General features: G+C 44.2%; 1 protein-coding gene across 1 annotated transcript in view; it reads right to left on the bottom strand.

The window, feature by feature from the left end:
• Positions 1-6755: 6755 nt before the first annotated feature.
• The window catches only part of abt1 (activator of basal transcription 1), a 76343-nt gene continuing 66297 nt past the window's right edge, over positions 6756-16801 (bottom strand). The window contains exons 4-5 of the mRNA XM_079239132.1: positions 7091-7276; positions 6756-7018 (exon numbers count right to left, since the gene is read on the bottom strand). Coding sequence (XP_079095258.1) covers positions 6830-7018; positions 7091-7276 — 375 coding nt within the window. The 3' untranslated portion in view covers positions 6756-6829. The remainder of the gene's footprint in view (positions 7019-7090; positions 7277-16801) is intronic.

Below are 16801 nucleotides of genomic sequence, written 5' to 3'. Positions count from 1 at the left end.
GACAGCCCCACAGCATCCAGAGCCTTAAGGAACTCCGGGCGGATCTCATCCACCCCCGGGGCCTTGCCACCAAGGAGCTTTTTGACCACCTCAGCGACTTCAGCCCCAGAGATAGGAGAGTCCACCCCTGAGTCCACCAGCTCTGCTCCCTCATGGGAAGACGTGTTGGTAGGATTGAGGAGGTCTTCGAAGTATTCCCTCCACCGACCCACAACGTCCCGAGTTGAGGTCAGCAGCTCCCCATCTCCACTATACACAGTATTGACAGAGCAAACTGCCTGTCCCTGCTGGAGGATATGCAGAGGAACAGAACTATGTTCTCCACAGCCAGACATGGTGTAGTGGTCATCTGGCAGATGGAAGCAGGTGGAGGTGCTTCGATGAACAGAAGGAAACCTGTTCCACACCTGCAAAGGTAGTGGAGGCTTGTGCTACATAAGATGGTACTAAATGGAAACATGTCACGTGTCCCCAACCTCCAACCATCCAGAAGTGATGCAACACATCAGAGTTGGAGAATTATCATTTATTCACGACTTTTTTTAGGGCACGTTTCTGCGGCGTGGGGGGTGGGGGGGGCTTTCTTCCTGTCATGGAAATGACCGCCCGACCTTTACAACCAGCTTGTGGGCGTGACAAAATTTTCCTTCACATGCGCCAAATTTAGTGTTGATCCTGATTTACAGTACAAAGCGAAAAAGGTGTGGGACGTGCATATGCCAGCTCTGACGTGCTGAAATTGCGGTAACGTATTGTGTCATTTCCTGTTTCCCCAGCGTGTGTTGCTGCATATTGCTAACCGTTGGCTCCTTTAACTTCTTTCTAACTTCTATCTACTGTTAACCAACCACTCACTTCAGCCCACAATATCTTCCCAAACCACTGTTCTATACATTGCATTTATTTTTGGGATCTTTGGCTTTCTGTTTACTGACTTAAACAGCTCAAGCACTCGGTTTTAGCATGGCTGCTAGCTCTCTTCCCACACCCCGGTCCCCTGCCTTTTCTTGCTCGGTGTGTCTGATGTTTAGCTACTCCTCCGCCTCCTTTAGTGATAACGGTAGGTGTATTAAGTGTAGCAGCTTGGCAGCCTTGGAGGCGAGGCTCTGTGAGTTAGAAGCCCAGCTCCGCACTCAGTTAGGGAAGCAGTTAGTTAGCAAGCCCCCATTAGCCAGTGCGGAGCTACCAGCCAGGGCAGCTAGCCCACCTAGCGGTCCCTCAGCAGTTCCCGGCAGCTGGGAGCCGAGGCGGGCTGGACGACGGTCAGGCGGAAGCGTAGCCCCAAACCAAAACCCACTGGCCACCACCGACCTGTTCACGTTTCTAACAGATTTTCCCCGCTCGGCGACACACCCGCTGAGGCAGAAACCCTGATTATAGGTAGTTCCATAGTCAGAAACGTGGCTCTAGAGACACCGGGGACCATAGTCAGATGCATTCCTGGGGCCAGAGCGGGCGACGTCGAATCGTATCTGAAACTGCTGGCTAAGGCTAAACGTAAATACCGTAAGATTGTAATTCACGTCGGCGGTAACGACATCCGGTTACGCCAATCGGAGGTCACTAAAATGAATGTTGCTTCGGTGTGTAACTTTGCCAAGAGCATGTCGGACTCCGTAGTTTTCTCTGGTCCCTTGCCAAATTTAATCAGCGATGACATGTTTAGCCGCATGTCATCCTTCAACCGCTGGTTGTCTAGGTGGTGTCCCGATAACAACGTGGGTTTTATAGATAATTGGAGCGCTTTTTGGGGAAAGCCTGGTCTTATTAGGAGAGATGGCATCCATCCCACGTTGGATGGAGCCGCTCTCTTATCTAGCAATATGGACTCTTTTATTAGTCAGCTAAATTGACAACTCAGGGTTGGGACCAGGAGGCAGAATTGTAGTCCTACACACTTTTCTGCAGCTTCCCACCTGCCGCCGCCCACCCAAAACCCCATTCCGACCTTATACACCTCCCCAGCAGTAAGAATTAAACAACACAAAAACACTTCTGGGGTTAATCGTGAAAACCTCATAAAAATAAAAACAATGGATCTAATAAAATCAGAAAATAAGACAATAAAGTGTGGCCTACTGAATATTAGATCCCTCCCAAATAAGTCTTTATTAGTCAATGACTTGATAGGTGATCACCACATTGATTTATTCTGTCTTATGGAAACCTGGTTACAGCAAGAGGATTATGTTAGTATTAATGAAGCTACGCCAGCTAACTATTTAAACTTTCACATTCCTAGAACTACAGGCAGAGGAGGAGGTGTTGCAGCTATTTTTAAGTCAGAATTTTTCATTAATCCTAAGCACAAAACTAACTATAAATCCTTTGAATTCCTGACATTAAATTTATCTCATCCAAAATGGAATTGAGAGAAACCGCTCCTTTTAGCATTAGTGTATCGCCCACCTGGACCTTACTCCGAGTTTCTGACCCAATTCTCTGATCTCTTGTCTGAGTTAGTGCTGACTACTGATAAGGTCATTGTACTAGGTGATTTTAATATTCATGGTGACCATGAAAATGATAGTTTAAATATTTCCTTTAGCTCTATTCTAAACTCAATTGGGTTTTCACAAAATGTCCATGGAGCCACTCACTCTCATGGTCATACTCTTGATCTGGTTCTAACATCTGGTATTGAGACTGATAAGCTCAAAGTATTTCCTCAAAACCCTGTCTTGTCCGATGACTTTTTATTAACCTTTTAATTCACTTTATTTGATTACTCACTGACCAAAAATAAATTCTACTATAGTAGATGTTTATCAGACAATAATATTACAAAATTTAAACAATAAGTTGAATCAACTTTTTCACCTCTACCATGTGTTAGCATTACTTAGGCTACGTTCACAATACAGGCTGAAGTGACTTAAATCCGATCTTTTTGCCCCTAAGTGACCTGTAACCAATCTTTTCTTACCAGTCTGAATGACACAGATCTGATATTTTCCAATGCGACCCAGGCCGCTTGGATATGTGGTTCTAAATCCGATATGTATCTGATCTTTTGCCATGTGACTTCAGTCTGAACGGTCAGGTCCCTTTAATCTGACTAATGCGTCATTGACACGCAACAAACGTCATTATTTTGCGTTTGTTGTTTATGAATTCTTTATCAGTAAATGCGCTCAAATCACTCTCCCACCAATCCTGACTGCGACTCCGAACCCAAACGTTTCTCTCGACTGTTGCCACAGCTCCACAAAAGGCCTTGACCAAAACTTTTACTTTCTGCTTCTGTAAACGTGTCCTTAAAACGAACCCATTCACAATGTTGTGGCTACGGTTGGACAAAACTTTTAACTTTTATTTAACTTTTACGGTTGGACAAAACTTTTAAAATAGCAAATGCTCTGCTGCCGTCCATATTTACTTCTGCAAACAAAAAGACGTCACACGCACGCTCACTGCACGTCGCTGTGTCTTCTACGCATGCGGGACGCTTCTGGTGCGCATGAGGTTCATACAAGAGATCACATACAAGTCACATTTGATCGGAAATGTGAACGGACTTTCAAAAAATTCAGACTTCACAAAAACATCCGATATGAGCAGCAAGCCCTGCAGTGTGAACGTAGTCTTCAAGTCCCCCTTTAAGCCTTACTCCTGCTCAGATTGATCAACATGCTGATACTATAACAGCTTCAATGCGTACAACCTTGGATAATGTTGCTCCCCTAAAGAAGAAGAAATTAGGTAAGATTATGAAGGCTCCCTGGTTTAATTCCCATCTTCGAGCTCTAAAACAGGCGTCAAGGCGTTTGGAAAACAGATGGCGATCATCAGGATTAGAGGAGTCTCACTTAACCTGGAAAGAAAGTTTAATTGTATACAAAAAAGCCTTATGTACGGCAAGAACAGCTTATTATTCATCATTGATAGAGGAAAACAAAAACAACCCTCGGTTTCTTTTCAGCACTGTAGCTAGGCTTACTAGGAGCCGGAGCGCTGTGGAGCCATGTATTCCTTTCTCACTTAGCTGGGATGATTTCATGTATTTTTTCAGGAATAAAATTGACACTATTAGAGATCAAATTCACAATACTCTTCCTTCTACCTATAATGTTGAGCCTGTTGTGGTCTCCGAAGCATCCTTAGAACCAGGATCTGACTTGTGTCTAAATAGTTTCTGTCCTGTCCAACCCTCTGAATTAACTAAAATAATAGCTTCATCTAAACCATCCACCTGTATCTTAGACCCTCTCCCAACGAGCCTCTTTAAGGACATTTTCCCTTTAATTAATACATCACTACTAAATCTTATCAATATGTCTTTAGTGACAGGATATGTACCACAATCATTTAAAACTGCTGTAATCAAGCCTTTACTTAAAAAGCAATCTCTGGATCCAGAGGTGATAGCAAATTATAGACCTATATCTAACCTCCCGTTTATGTCCAAAATTCTGGAGAAAATAGTTTCAGCTCAGCTACATGCCCACCTGAGCAGAAATAATTTATGCGAGGAGTTTCAGTCAGGATTTAGAGCTCATCATAGCACTGAGACAGCATTGGTGAAAGTTACTAATGACCTTCTTATGGCCTCAGACAAAGGACTTGTGTCCGTACTTATCTTGCTTGATCTTAGTGCTGCATTTGATACAGTCGATCATAACATTCTGTTACAGAGACTAGAACAGGTGATTGGAATTACAGGTACAGCGTTAAGCTGGTTTAAATCATATTTATCTGATAGACTTCAGTTTGTTCATGTAAATGACAAGTCCTCCCAAACTACAGTAAGTCATGGAGTTCCTCAAGGTTCTGTACTTGGACCAATACTCTTCACGCTATATATGCTCCCTTTAGGCAAAATTATTAGACAGCATGGAATAAACTTTCATTGTTACGCAGATGATACTCAACTATACTTATCCTTTAAACCAGATGAAACAAATCAGCCCAATAGGCTACAAAATTGTCTCATAGACATAAAGACTTGGATGTCTAGAAATTTTCTCCTCTTAAACTCACATAAGACTGAAGTAATTCTTTTTGGATCTGAAAAACTCAGAGCTAAATTTTCCAGTTTTGTAATGAACCTGGATGGCATTACTTTAGCTTCCAGTGCTACAGTGAGAAACCTTGGAGTAATATTTGACCCTGACCTGTCCTTTGGTCCACATATTAAGCAGGTTACTAAAACAGCCTTCTTTCATTTACGTAATAAAGCCAAAATTAGGGACATTCTGTCTCAGAGTTATGCAGAAAAACTGGTTCATACTTTTGTTACTTCGAGACTAGATTACTGTAACTCTCTATTACTGGGCTGTCCTAAATATGCCCTGAAAAGCCTTCCGCTGATCCAGAATTCTGCAGCCAGAGTCCTGACCAGAACCAGCAGGAGAGATCATATTTCTCCAGTTTTAGCCTCTCTTCATTGGCTGCCTGTTGAATCTAGAATAGAATTTAAAATCCTTCTCCTTACATATAAAGCCCTCCACAACCAGGCACCACTATATATCAAAGACCTCATAGTTCCTTATATACCAGGCAGAGTACTTCGTTCGCAGACTGCAGGCTTACTTGTGGTTCCTAGAGTCTCAAAGAGCCGAGCAGGAGGCAGAGCCTTTGGTTATCAGGCCCCTCTCTTATGGAATAAGCTCCCAGTTAGTGTTAGGGAAGCAGACACCCTCCCCACCTTTAAGACTAGGCTGAAGACTTATCTTTTTGATAAGTCCTATAGCTAGGGATGGTTAGCATCCCTTAGTTATGCTGCTATAGGTTTAGACTGCTGAGGGACATTTCCTGATACACTGAGCTTCTTTCTCTTTATCGCTCTCTTTTATCCCCCCCCCCCCCCCCATAACAGTGTTGCATCATTAACATGTATGTCTCCTGTCTCAGCAGGTCTCCCTGGCCGGGAGTAGCAGTTCCTGTTGTCTGTTGTCTTTCTGTCCTCTTCCCCCCACACAGCAGAGGCAGATGGCTGCCTGTCCTGAGCCGGGTTCTGCCGGAGGTTTCCTTCCTGTTAAAAGGGAGTTTTTTCCTTCCCACTGTCGCCAGTGTGCTTGCTCAGGATGGGAGATTGAGTTGGACTCAACTCAATCTGTTGGTTTCCTTATATAGGCTGTTATGAATTGGCCTTCATTATGTTTTCCCCTCTGTCTGTAAAGCGTCTTGAGATGGCATTGCCGTGATTTGACGCTATATAAATAAAGTTGAATTGTATTGAATTGAATATGCACTGCTTTATAAATTGGGAAGTTTCCTGTTTTCCGTACAGGCACCACTTGTAGTCATTGTTGCTGGGCAGTTTTATGAATGAGGTTCCAGATCCAAGTCTTGGACCAGAACTTGGAGACAAGACATTTAAGTCTAATAATTGTAGCGATCTTGGCCTCCCAGGATTAAAAACATTCGACTGGATTAAACAATAGTTGTATTTCTTTCTCTGCAGTAAGACTGATCCACACAGGACGAAGAGAGAGTGACCATTTGACCCAAGAGGCGTGGTGACACTCAGAGATTTACACCTTTACTCCCTACAGAATGCGGCTGTGTCAACACAAAGGATTAAAGCACATCTAACAATTTATGGTCGCAGGTCGGGGGAAATGCCGAGAGTCGCATCTGACCAAACCCTGGTTCTTGTCAGAAATGACACTTCTAAGCCAAAAGACGAGACTCCATGGCACCAGAACAACCCCTCCCCTGACGGAGAAGGAGACAGAAGGAATCCAAACTTCTTTCCCCAATTGAAGGAACTGATCTAGCGGAATAGCCTCTACATAATCTTTATTAACAACTTCAAATGTTCATTTAACAAGAAACCGAAGAAACTTGATATCATTAATTCGTTTCCATGGAAAAGTCTTCCAACTTAAGAAGTCGTCACTGATTGGTTCGAGTTGAAAATCTTGGCCAGCAGCGAAACATTTGATTGGCTCTTCTTTTGAATGAGGTGAGCCTTGTCCAAGTGCTTCTGGATAACCAAGTCTTTCTTATTTTTCCTTGATTGAATTTCTTCCTCAGTCTGACGCTGTGTGAAGTCCCACGTCTTCTCATCCACCTGTCCATAACAAAGGATATCTTTTAGTGAACTTTCACCTGAGATGATTACCTGAATGCCTGACCAGTTTACCTGCTCTCCACTCTTCTGTCTCTTCTTCCTCAGTTTGTCCAGGTGAGCACCCTTCTCTACGTTGTTAAGGTAGAAGTTTGTTTCTCTCTTGGCCTGTGAAACTTCAGTCCTCAGTCGCTGGTGCAGCACCGTCTGCTCGTAGGCTAGCCGCTCGCTCAGGTGAGTCCACTGGAACCTGTGCAGGTACTGCAGAGACAGGAAGTAAGACACAGAGGGGAGTAACATACAAGTCAAGTCATTGGCTGCCATCCTGAAAATGACAGATGTCTTTGGCAGCCAGTGAGTCAATTGTAAAATTAACAGTTAGGTTAGTGAAGGTAACAGTAAGGTTAACAGTAAAATTAATAGTACAGTGAACAGTAAACTGTAGCTGACAGCAAAGTTAATATTAAGTTCACCAGTTAACTTAAGGTCACCTGTAAGGATGATGAGGGGGCAGAAATGTGAACGGGGAATCGTGTACATGTCATGCTTCACGTCATACTTAATTGTACTGTTAGTAGAGTCCAACACTGAAGAAATGGATTTCACTTTGTCAGGCCTCGAACCAAAGACCTGTCCATCCTGGGTGTCCTACCAGAAATTAAAGCTCTTGCTAGTAAGGCTCTTCGGGTCACTGAGGCCCCAGCCCCCCTGACCACAATACCGTGGCAATCCCTCAGGGGGGAAACGGAATATAAATATATCCATCCATCTAGGTCTGGGCGATATATCAAATATACTAGAGATTTCGTGGCTAGTCCCCCGTGCGATATTGAAAATACCTATATTTGTCATATTGGAGTATCCTGTTGTCACGCAGGTGTTTTTAGCTGTGGGGGGGGTTTCCTCCCTCCTCCTCGACTCTGCACCGCTTTGCACAGAGAGTTAAAGCAAGCGCACCTCGTTACGTACATAACATGAGCTACGTGCTACGTCATGAGAGGCAGCGTGGAGCCACTTTCTCACTAAATCTGGCGACTTCTTGTGAAAAGCGACAAATCTAGCAGCTTTTACAGGAGTTATTGGAGACTTTCCTGGTGTTTTGGCGACTGACTTTAAAGCGCATATTGTAAAGTTATTGTCAGAAGGAGAGTCTCTCCCCGTCCTAAAGCACTCAGTCGCTCCGGCTGCAGCTGCAGCCAGTCAGAGGAGCAGAGAGGACACCTGCACGACTCCACCTACAGTCACAATGAACAGCCAAATCCGCCACTGATCCCGCTCTGGATTACAGAGTGGGACGTAAATTACAAAGTTTTTCACGTCACGCAAAAATAATTCATTCTATTTGATTACATTCACAGCCTCTGTCACTTACTCACCTCATCCACTGTGTGTGACACAAGCATATTTATCTAGCTCCTCATGTCTCTAGAAAGTACAGAAAGGAGTGGGAATCAAACCCTGAATTAAAAGCTGGCTGAAGCCGTTTATTGGAGACGATACGAGGACATTCTGCCTGGATTATAAGACTGATTTCTACGCTAAACTCTGCCATTAAAAAAATACACGACAACTCAGAAACGTATCCATAAAACAAAGCCTTATAATAGTTTAACCCAAAGCAAGCTAAAACTTAAAAAAAAAAAAGAAAAAGAAAAAAAAAAGAAAAAAGACTAAACTAAAAGTAAGAAAACTACACAAATAAAAAAAGTTTGGGCAGTCCCAAGTCCAGATAAAGGGGGTTGAACATGCAGCTAGCTATTCCACAAAACATAACAATCCTTTGGTTAAATTTAATATTTGATAATCTAACATTTAATAAAGCAGAACAAAGCGGATTTATACAATGTGGTTTTAATGGTATTCAAAATAATTTTTCAAAGGGATAGACTGTTTCAGTGGCAAAAAAAGAAAAGAATAGAAGAAAAATAGTGCAGGATCCATCATCTGGGGGTGGTTTGGATACCGGAGAGAAGATGTTGACCAAACAACTGTCGTATGCAAAGTATGTTGCAGAAGTGTCGCCACAAAAGGTCGTAGTACCACAGATTTATTTAATCATTTGAAAAGTCCCCCCTAGAGCACCTATTTTCATACGTTGCATTTATTACATCATGCAAAGTCACTTTATTTTGTTTTAAAATGACATGTTTCTGCCACTGCTTTAACTGTTCAATAAATACGGTTTGGATCAATTTGCTTCGTTGCAATTTCATCCTTTTGGCATGAATGTTTAAAATCAGCATATCTTAATGCAGTATGAACAATTATGTTTTAATGGAGACACAAAATCATCGTTCTGATGTGATTGTATGCACCAAAGCATTAATTCAAGGCTGAGGTAAATATCGAGATATATATCGTATATCGTGACATGCCATAAAAATATTGGGATATTACTAAAAGGTCATATTGCCCAGCCATCCATCCATCCATTCTCTGTAACTTTATCCGGGGTCGGGTCGCGGGGGCAGCAGCCTAAGCAGTGAAGCCCAGACTTCCCTCTCCCCAGCCACATTTGCCAACTCTGCGGGGGGATCCCGAGGCGTTCCCAGGCCAGCCGAGAGATATAATCCCTCCAGCGTGTCCTGGGTCTTCCCCGGGGTCTCCTCCCAGAGGGACGTGCCTGGAACACCTCACCAGGGAGGTCCAGGAGGCATCCTGACCAGATGCCCGAGCCACCTCAACTGGTTCCTCTCGATGCGGAGGAGCAGCGGCTCTACTCTGATCTCCTCCCGGATGACCGAGCTCCTCACCCTATCTCTAAGGGAGAGCCCGGCCACCCTGCGGAGGAAACTCATTTCAGCCGCCTGTATACGAGATCTCATTCTTTCGGTCACGACCCACAGCTCATGACCATAGGTGAGGGTAGGAACGTAGATCGACTGGTAAATGGAGAGCTTCGCCTTCTGGCTCAGCTCCTTCTTCAAGCGAGAGCTGGAGATCACGACCAGATGAAGCCAACAGGACCACGTCATCTCCAGTAACCCAAAGAGGGTATAGAGCTGGTCCACTGTTCCGCGACCAGGACAAAGTTCCTCTTTCTCTCCAATGACATTGTGCAACAGGATGGGGTTAGAACGCGTGCCAATGTGGAGAATGACCTCTAACGCGATGCTGAAGACACAACAATCACCAGGGCTGCTACATACAGTTTTTGCAACATGGGAAAAGCCTCCTTGTACTCATGCAGGTGTTGCATCTGTTTTGCCACAAGAATTTAGTTTTTCAGAGAAAATTGATGGAGACACACGAATCTCCAGATGAGCTGCTGAAACCAATGGGAGTTGTGAAAAACAAGAAAACTCTGTGGTTATCCTCAAATCAGCATGTAGAACTAGAAGCTGGGCAGAGCATCCCGACAGGGTCATTTTCCCTCTGTCTGACTGGCTCTGAGTGGGTTAGGGTTGGAGCCCGCAACAGCAGGTCACGGGATCGATGCTCTACTCCTTCTCCTCCTTCCAGCGGGATACTGCTGAAGAATCGATTTAATGTGGCAAACTTCCCTCATTTGACCAGTGGCCCCCATGTTGCTCCCTAGCCGCCCTGCGGCTGTGTCTCGCCATGGAGAGATGCACTTCACCCCGGCTCCGCGGAGCAACAAGCCTGCGGCTCGGGCCTCGCCTCACCTGGCTCCCGGAAGCCATGATGTGCAAAATACTGCAGCTCACCATCTGGAGGATTTCCTGCTCACAACCCAACTCATCGGGGATTCCATAGTGAGGAACATGTGGATGAGAGGGGTATTAACCGTGTCGTTCCCTAGCGCTACTGTGGCTGAGATGACGCTGAAAATTACAGAGATCCTGAAGTCCCATCCACAGGTCAGCAAAGTAATCATCCATGCAGGCACAAATGACATCCCTAAAAAACAGTCTGAGCTGTTAAAACAAGATTTTATTCTTCTTTTTAACATTTATAAAAAGTGCATCTATAAATGCTTTTATCTCTGGCCCCACTCCCACTTGTAGTAGAGGAATAGGCCGCTTCAGTAGGCTGCTTAGCCTCAATACCTGGCTGTCCTCTGCCTGTACCTCTCACAGAATGGGTTTCATTGACAACTTTTATGCATTTGGCAGAGACGACATCTTTTCGGGCCTGATGGGCTTCACCTTAACGCAGCAGGTCGTCGCCTACTGTCTGCTAATTTGACGTTTGGCATACAGCATGCCCGCACAGACTGATGTCTCCCAGGTCCTAGCACCTATGGATTTGGTTCAGCGTTTAATTGTATTCCTAACAATACTGGACTTGGACCTACATTTTCCTCTGGTAGTTTGTCAATTCCTCACACCAACAGAGAACAATACAGACCAAAACCTCAGAAGATTACAAATATGCATAACCTGAAACAACTGCCAAAATATCACAAAACGTCAGTTACTGTCTCAAACTTACCCGTGATCAATTTGGCACTTTTCAACATACGCTCTCTTTTAAACAAGTCTTTTATTGTTAATGATCTTATTCTAGACCACAAACTTGACTGTCTTCTTTTGACCGAGACCTGGCTGGGCACAGATGCACCTGTAGTTCTTGCAGAGGCCTCCCCACCTAAGTTTAGCTTTGCTTTTTCAACTAGAAATGGTAGGAAAGGAGGTGGCACAGCATCTATTGCTATGAAATCACTCACTTTCAAACAAACCTCATTTGACCATTACACCACCTTTGAATACCATGCAACTGTTTTTAGCAGCCCCCCAATTTTATGTGTCACAGTCTATAAACCAAAGAAATGTGCTGATTTTATCAACAAATTTGCAAGTTTTTATTAATGATCCACTCTACTTATAGCATGATTATTCTAACCGGTGATTTTAACCTACACATAGACTACACCTCAGACCCTATTTCAAGAGATTTTTTAAATATTCTTAATTTAATGGATTTTACCCAACACATCACGCAGCCAACTCACAAGAGAGGACACACCCTGGACTTGGTCATTAGCCATGGACTGTCCACCTCTGTCCTCTGTTGTAGACCTGGCTGTGTCTGACCACTATTATGTGTTTTTTAATATCACTGGTTTTATACAGCGGGAGACCTCGATCCGAACTGTAAGGAAGCGCCATCTAAACCCTGAAGTGGCTGCAAACTTTCTTACCATTTAAGATAAATGTCCTCAAGTTGTTTTACCTGCCCCCTGTGATCTTATTGTTGACAGTTTTAACAGTAGACTTCAGTCTAGCCTTGATTCGGTCGCCCCACTCACAGCGAAAAAGGTACAAATTAAACTTACCGCCCCTTGGAGAACCGAGGAAATCAAAAAACTGAAAAGAAAATGCAGGGCAGCAGAGAGACGATGGAGGAAAAATAAAATAACAACCAACCACCAGATTTTTTGCGACCAGCTGAAAGTAAATAACAATGTTGTGAAAAAGGAAAGAAATTCTTATTTCGCCAAATTAATCACAACCACAAGAACAATTAAAAAATTCTCTTTTCCACTATTGACAATTTATTTAATCCCAATTCCAGCAAACTTCAAATAACTCCATCAGATCCACTCTGTGAGAGGTTTGCTGACCACTTCAGACGTAAAATAAACATTATCCGATGCAACATTTTATCCTCCAATAACACTAATTTTATTCCATCAGAGTGTTTGTTTTTACCTGAGGAAACGCTGGACAGTTTTGCCCTGGTTAATGCTGAGGTGCTAGATACAGTTTTTTCCACAGCGAGACCCACCACATGTATTTTAGATCCCATTCCAACTGGACTTTTTAAAACATTGTACGGGTCTTTTAGAGAAGAGCTCCTAAACATGATGAATTGCTCTCTTCAGACGGGGGTCTTTCCTGCTGCCTTTAAAACAGCAGTGGTGAGGCCCCTACTGAAGAAGAGCAATCTGGATGTTAATGATTTTAACAATTACAGGCCTGTATCCAACCTGCCTTTCTTAAGTATAATTCTAGAAAAACTTGTTTTTATTCAACTTAATGATTTTTTAGATACCTATAATCTTCTTGAAAAGTTTCAGTCTGGATTTAGAACAAACCACAGCACAGAGATAGCCCTTGTTAAGATCTTGAATGATATTAGGTGTAACTCAGATTTACAGAAACTAACAGTCTTGGTGCTGCTGGATCTTAGTGCAGCGTTTGACACAGTCGATCACACTATCCTTTTAAAAAGACAAACACCTGGTTGGTCTCTCTGGTGTCGTTCACAAATGGTTCACATACTACCTCACAGACAGGAAATTTCTGGTAAGTCTGGATGCATGTTCCTCGAAGATACATGAATTTACATGTGGTGTGCCTCAGGGATCAGTTCTAGGCCCTATTCTTTTTAGGCTTTACATGCTCCCTCTTGGTGGTGTCATCAGGAGACATGGAATAAACTTCCACTGTTATGCTGATGATACACAGCTCTATATGTCCATGTCTCCTGACGACACCAGACCAGTGGATGCCCTTTTTAGCTGCATTCTGGATATCAAGTCCTGGATGGCAGAGAACTTTTTACAGCTTAACCAGGACAAAACTTAATTTTTACTTATCAGCCCTGAGAGAGAAACACATTTTAAAGCTACAGACACTGTCCCTGCATCCATCTCTGCAGGTGAAAAATCTGCAGAGACTCTGACCTTAGTTTTCTCCCACATATTAAGAATACAAGAAGAATTGGTTTTTATCATCTTCAAAACACAACCAGAGTCCGCCCTATTCTTTCTCGGGGCAACACGGAGATGCTTATGCATGCTTTTATCACAAGTCGCATAGACTACTGTAATGCCCTACTTTCTGGTCTTCCTAAAAAGAATATTTCGGCTCTTCAATTATTGCTAAATTCTGCTGCACGTGTCCCGACGAAGACCAGGGGGCGGGGCCACATTACACCTGTTTTAAGGTCATTGCATTGGCTTCCCGTGTGTTTCAGGATCGATTTTAAGGTTCTTTTGCTAGTTTATAGATGTCTGAACGGTTTGGGGCCTTCTTATCTTTCTGAACTACTTTTACTTTATAAGCCCTCGCGGACCCTGAGGTCCTCTGGTTTTCTGGTCATTCTGAAAGTCAGGACTCGTACCCATGGGGAGGCATCTTTTCAATATTATGGCTCTGGAACAGTCTGCCGGAGGACCTGAGGGCTGCAGAGAACATTAATGTTTTTAAGAACAGGCTCAAAACTTATCTTTTTAACTTGGCTTTTAATTAGTATTTACTATATGAGTCTGAACATCTAATTTATTTATTTGTACCCCATTCTTTTGAGGGATTTTTTTAAAAATCTGCTTTTAAAAGTTTTATTGTTTTAACTTGAAATATTTCTTGTTTTATTATTACGACTATTTTATTGATTTATTTTTTTAAAATGTATTTTATCAATTTTAGGATATTTTTCGGTGTTTCCTCAGAGGGAGCCCTCTGCACTGGGTGTCATAATGGCCGTGGCTGCAGGGGCGCCTTTCATGGCTTTGGTCTGTAATGGTGCCCCTGGTACTGTGGTCTGGTCGACTCCTGGTGCAGATGGCTCCTATGATGGTGTTCCTTACCAGGCTCATCTGTGCTCAGCTATAAATAACTCGGTAGGTGTATGCGTCATGTTTAAGAGTACTGTTGGAAATTGATGTTATTTGGGTGTGTGTATGTGTTTGAATGTGGGGAGGGGCTGATGAGTTTTATTTGTTGTGTTTTTATATCACTTTGTGTTGCATTTTATTGTAGGAAAAAGTGCTTTATAAATAAAGTTTGATTTTGATTTGAACAGTATGATCATTTCCATGCCTCAGTACCTGGTTGGGCTTTCTGCATGAATTACTGCATCAATGCGGCGCGGCAATGGAAGCCATCAGCGTGTGGCGCTGCTCAGGTGTAATGGAAGCCCAGGTTGCTTTGATAGCAGCCTTCAGGTCATCTACATAGTTGGGTCTGGTGTCTCATCTTCCTTCTGACAACACAGATTCTCTACGGGGTTCAGGTCAGGTGGTCTGTTGGCCGATCCAGCACAGTAACACCGTGGTCGTTGGAGCAGCTTTTGGTACCTTTGGCGGTGTAGGCAGAAGTCCTGCTGGGAAATGAAATCTGCATCTCCATAAAGCTTGTCAGCAGAAGGAATGTCTCTAAAATGTCCTGCTAGATGCTGTGATGACTGTGACCTTCAAAAAACCCAGTGGAGCAACACCAGCAGATGACATGGCTCCCAAACCATCACTGACTGTGGAAACTTCCCTCTGGACTTCCAGCAACATGGATTCTGGGCCTCTCCACTCTTCCTCCAGACTCTGGGACCTTGGTTTCCTCATGAAATGCAGAATCTGCTTCCATCTGAGAACCAGTCCTGTTCCTCCGTAGCCCAGGTGAGATGCTTCTGTCGGTGTCTCTGGTCCAGGAGAGGCGCGACACGAGGAATGGGACGTCTGTAGTCCATGTCTAGGATCCGGAGCGGCTCTTGATGAGTCCAGCTTCAGTCCACTCCTTGTGAAGCTCCCAGATTCCTGACTGGATGTTCCTCTCCAGGCGGTTCTGCCTTCTGCTGGTGCAGCTTTTCCTTCCTCTCAGCTTCCCATTAACATGCTTGGATCCAGCACTCTGTGGACAAGCAGCTTCTTTAGAAATGACCTTTCTGGCTTTCCCTCTGTCCCTCTGCTGACCTGACATCTGTCAGCTCAGCAGTCTTCCCCATGGTTGTGTCGCCGTCTGACCCAGACTGAGACCATTTAAAGGTCTAGGAGACCTTTGCAGGATTTTGAGTTAATTAGTTGATTCGGGTGACACCATGACTTTCTAAGATGGAAGTTTTTCAGAAGAGTTCAATTTTCTGAGACACTGCATTTTGGGTTTGGCTTCTTTGAGTGTGTGTCTGTCAGTGGAAGCATTGCTCCATCACACATGAGCACTGGATGTGTGTGCCCACTCAGAGCCAGTCAGACAGAGGGAAAATGACCCTGTCGGGATGCTCTGCCCAGCTTCTAGTTCTACATGCTGATTTGAGGATAACCACAGAGTTTTCTTGTTTTTCACAACTCCCATTGGTTTCAGCAGCTCATCTGGAGATTCGTGTGTCTCCATCAATTTTCTCTGAAAAACTAAATTCTTGTGGCAAAACAGATGCAACACCTGCATGAGTACAAGGAGGCTTTTCCCATGTTGCAAAAACTGTATGTAGCAGCCCTGGTGATTGTTGTGTCTTCAGCATCGCGTTAGAGGTCATTCTCCACATTGGCACGCGTTCTAACCCCATCCTGTTGCACAATGTCATTGGAGAGAAAGAGGAACTTTGTCCTGGTCGCGGAACAGTGGACCAGCTCTATACCCTCTTTGGGTTACTGGAGATGACGTGGTCCTGTTGGCTTCATCTGGTCGTGATCTCCAGCTCTCGCTTGAGCGATTCGCGGCCGAGTGTGAAGCGGCTGGGATGAGAATCAGCACCTCCAAATCTGAGACCATGGTCCTCAGCCGGAATAGGGTGGATTGCCCTCTCCGGGTCGGGAGTCAGGTCCTGCCTCAAGTGGAGGAGTTTAAATATCTCGGGGTCTTGTTCACGAGTGAGGGAAGGATGGAGCGCGAGATCGACAGACGGATCGGTGCGGCGTCTGCAGTAATGCGGACTCTGCGCCGGTCTGTCGTGGTGAAGAAGGAGTTGAGCCAGAAGGTGAAGCTCTCCATTTACCAGTCGATCTACGTTCCTACCCTCATCTAGGGTCATGAGCTGTGGGTCGTGACCGAAAGAAGGAGATCTCGTATACAGGCGGCTGAAATGAGTTTCCTTCGCAGGGTGGCCGGGCTCTCCCTTAGAGATAGGGTGAGGAGCTCGGTCATCCGGGAGGAGATCAGAGTAGAG

The sequence above is a fragment of the Telmatherina bonti genome (genome assembly GCF_933228915.1).
Source record: "Telmatherina bonti genome assembly, chromosome: 4".
Lineage (NCBI taxonomy): Eukaryota > Metazoa > Chordata > Actinopteri > Atheriniformes > Telmatherinidae > Telmatherina > Telmatherina bonti.
Note: the sequence above shows the minus strand (reverse complement) of the source record. Positions and strands in the feature narration are given on the sequence as shown.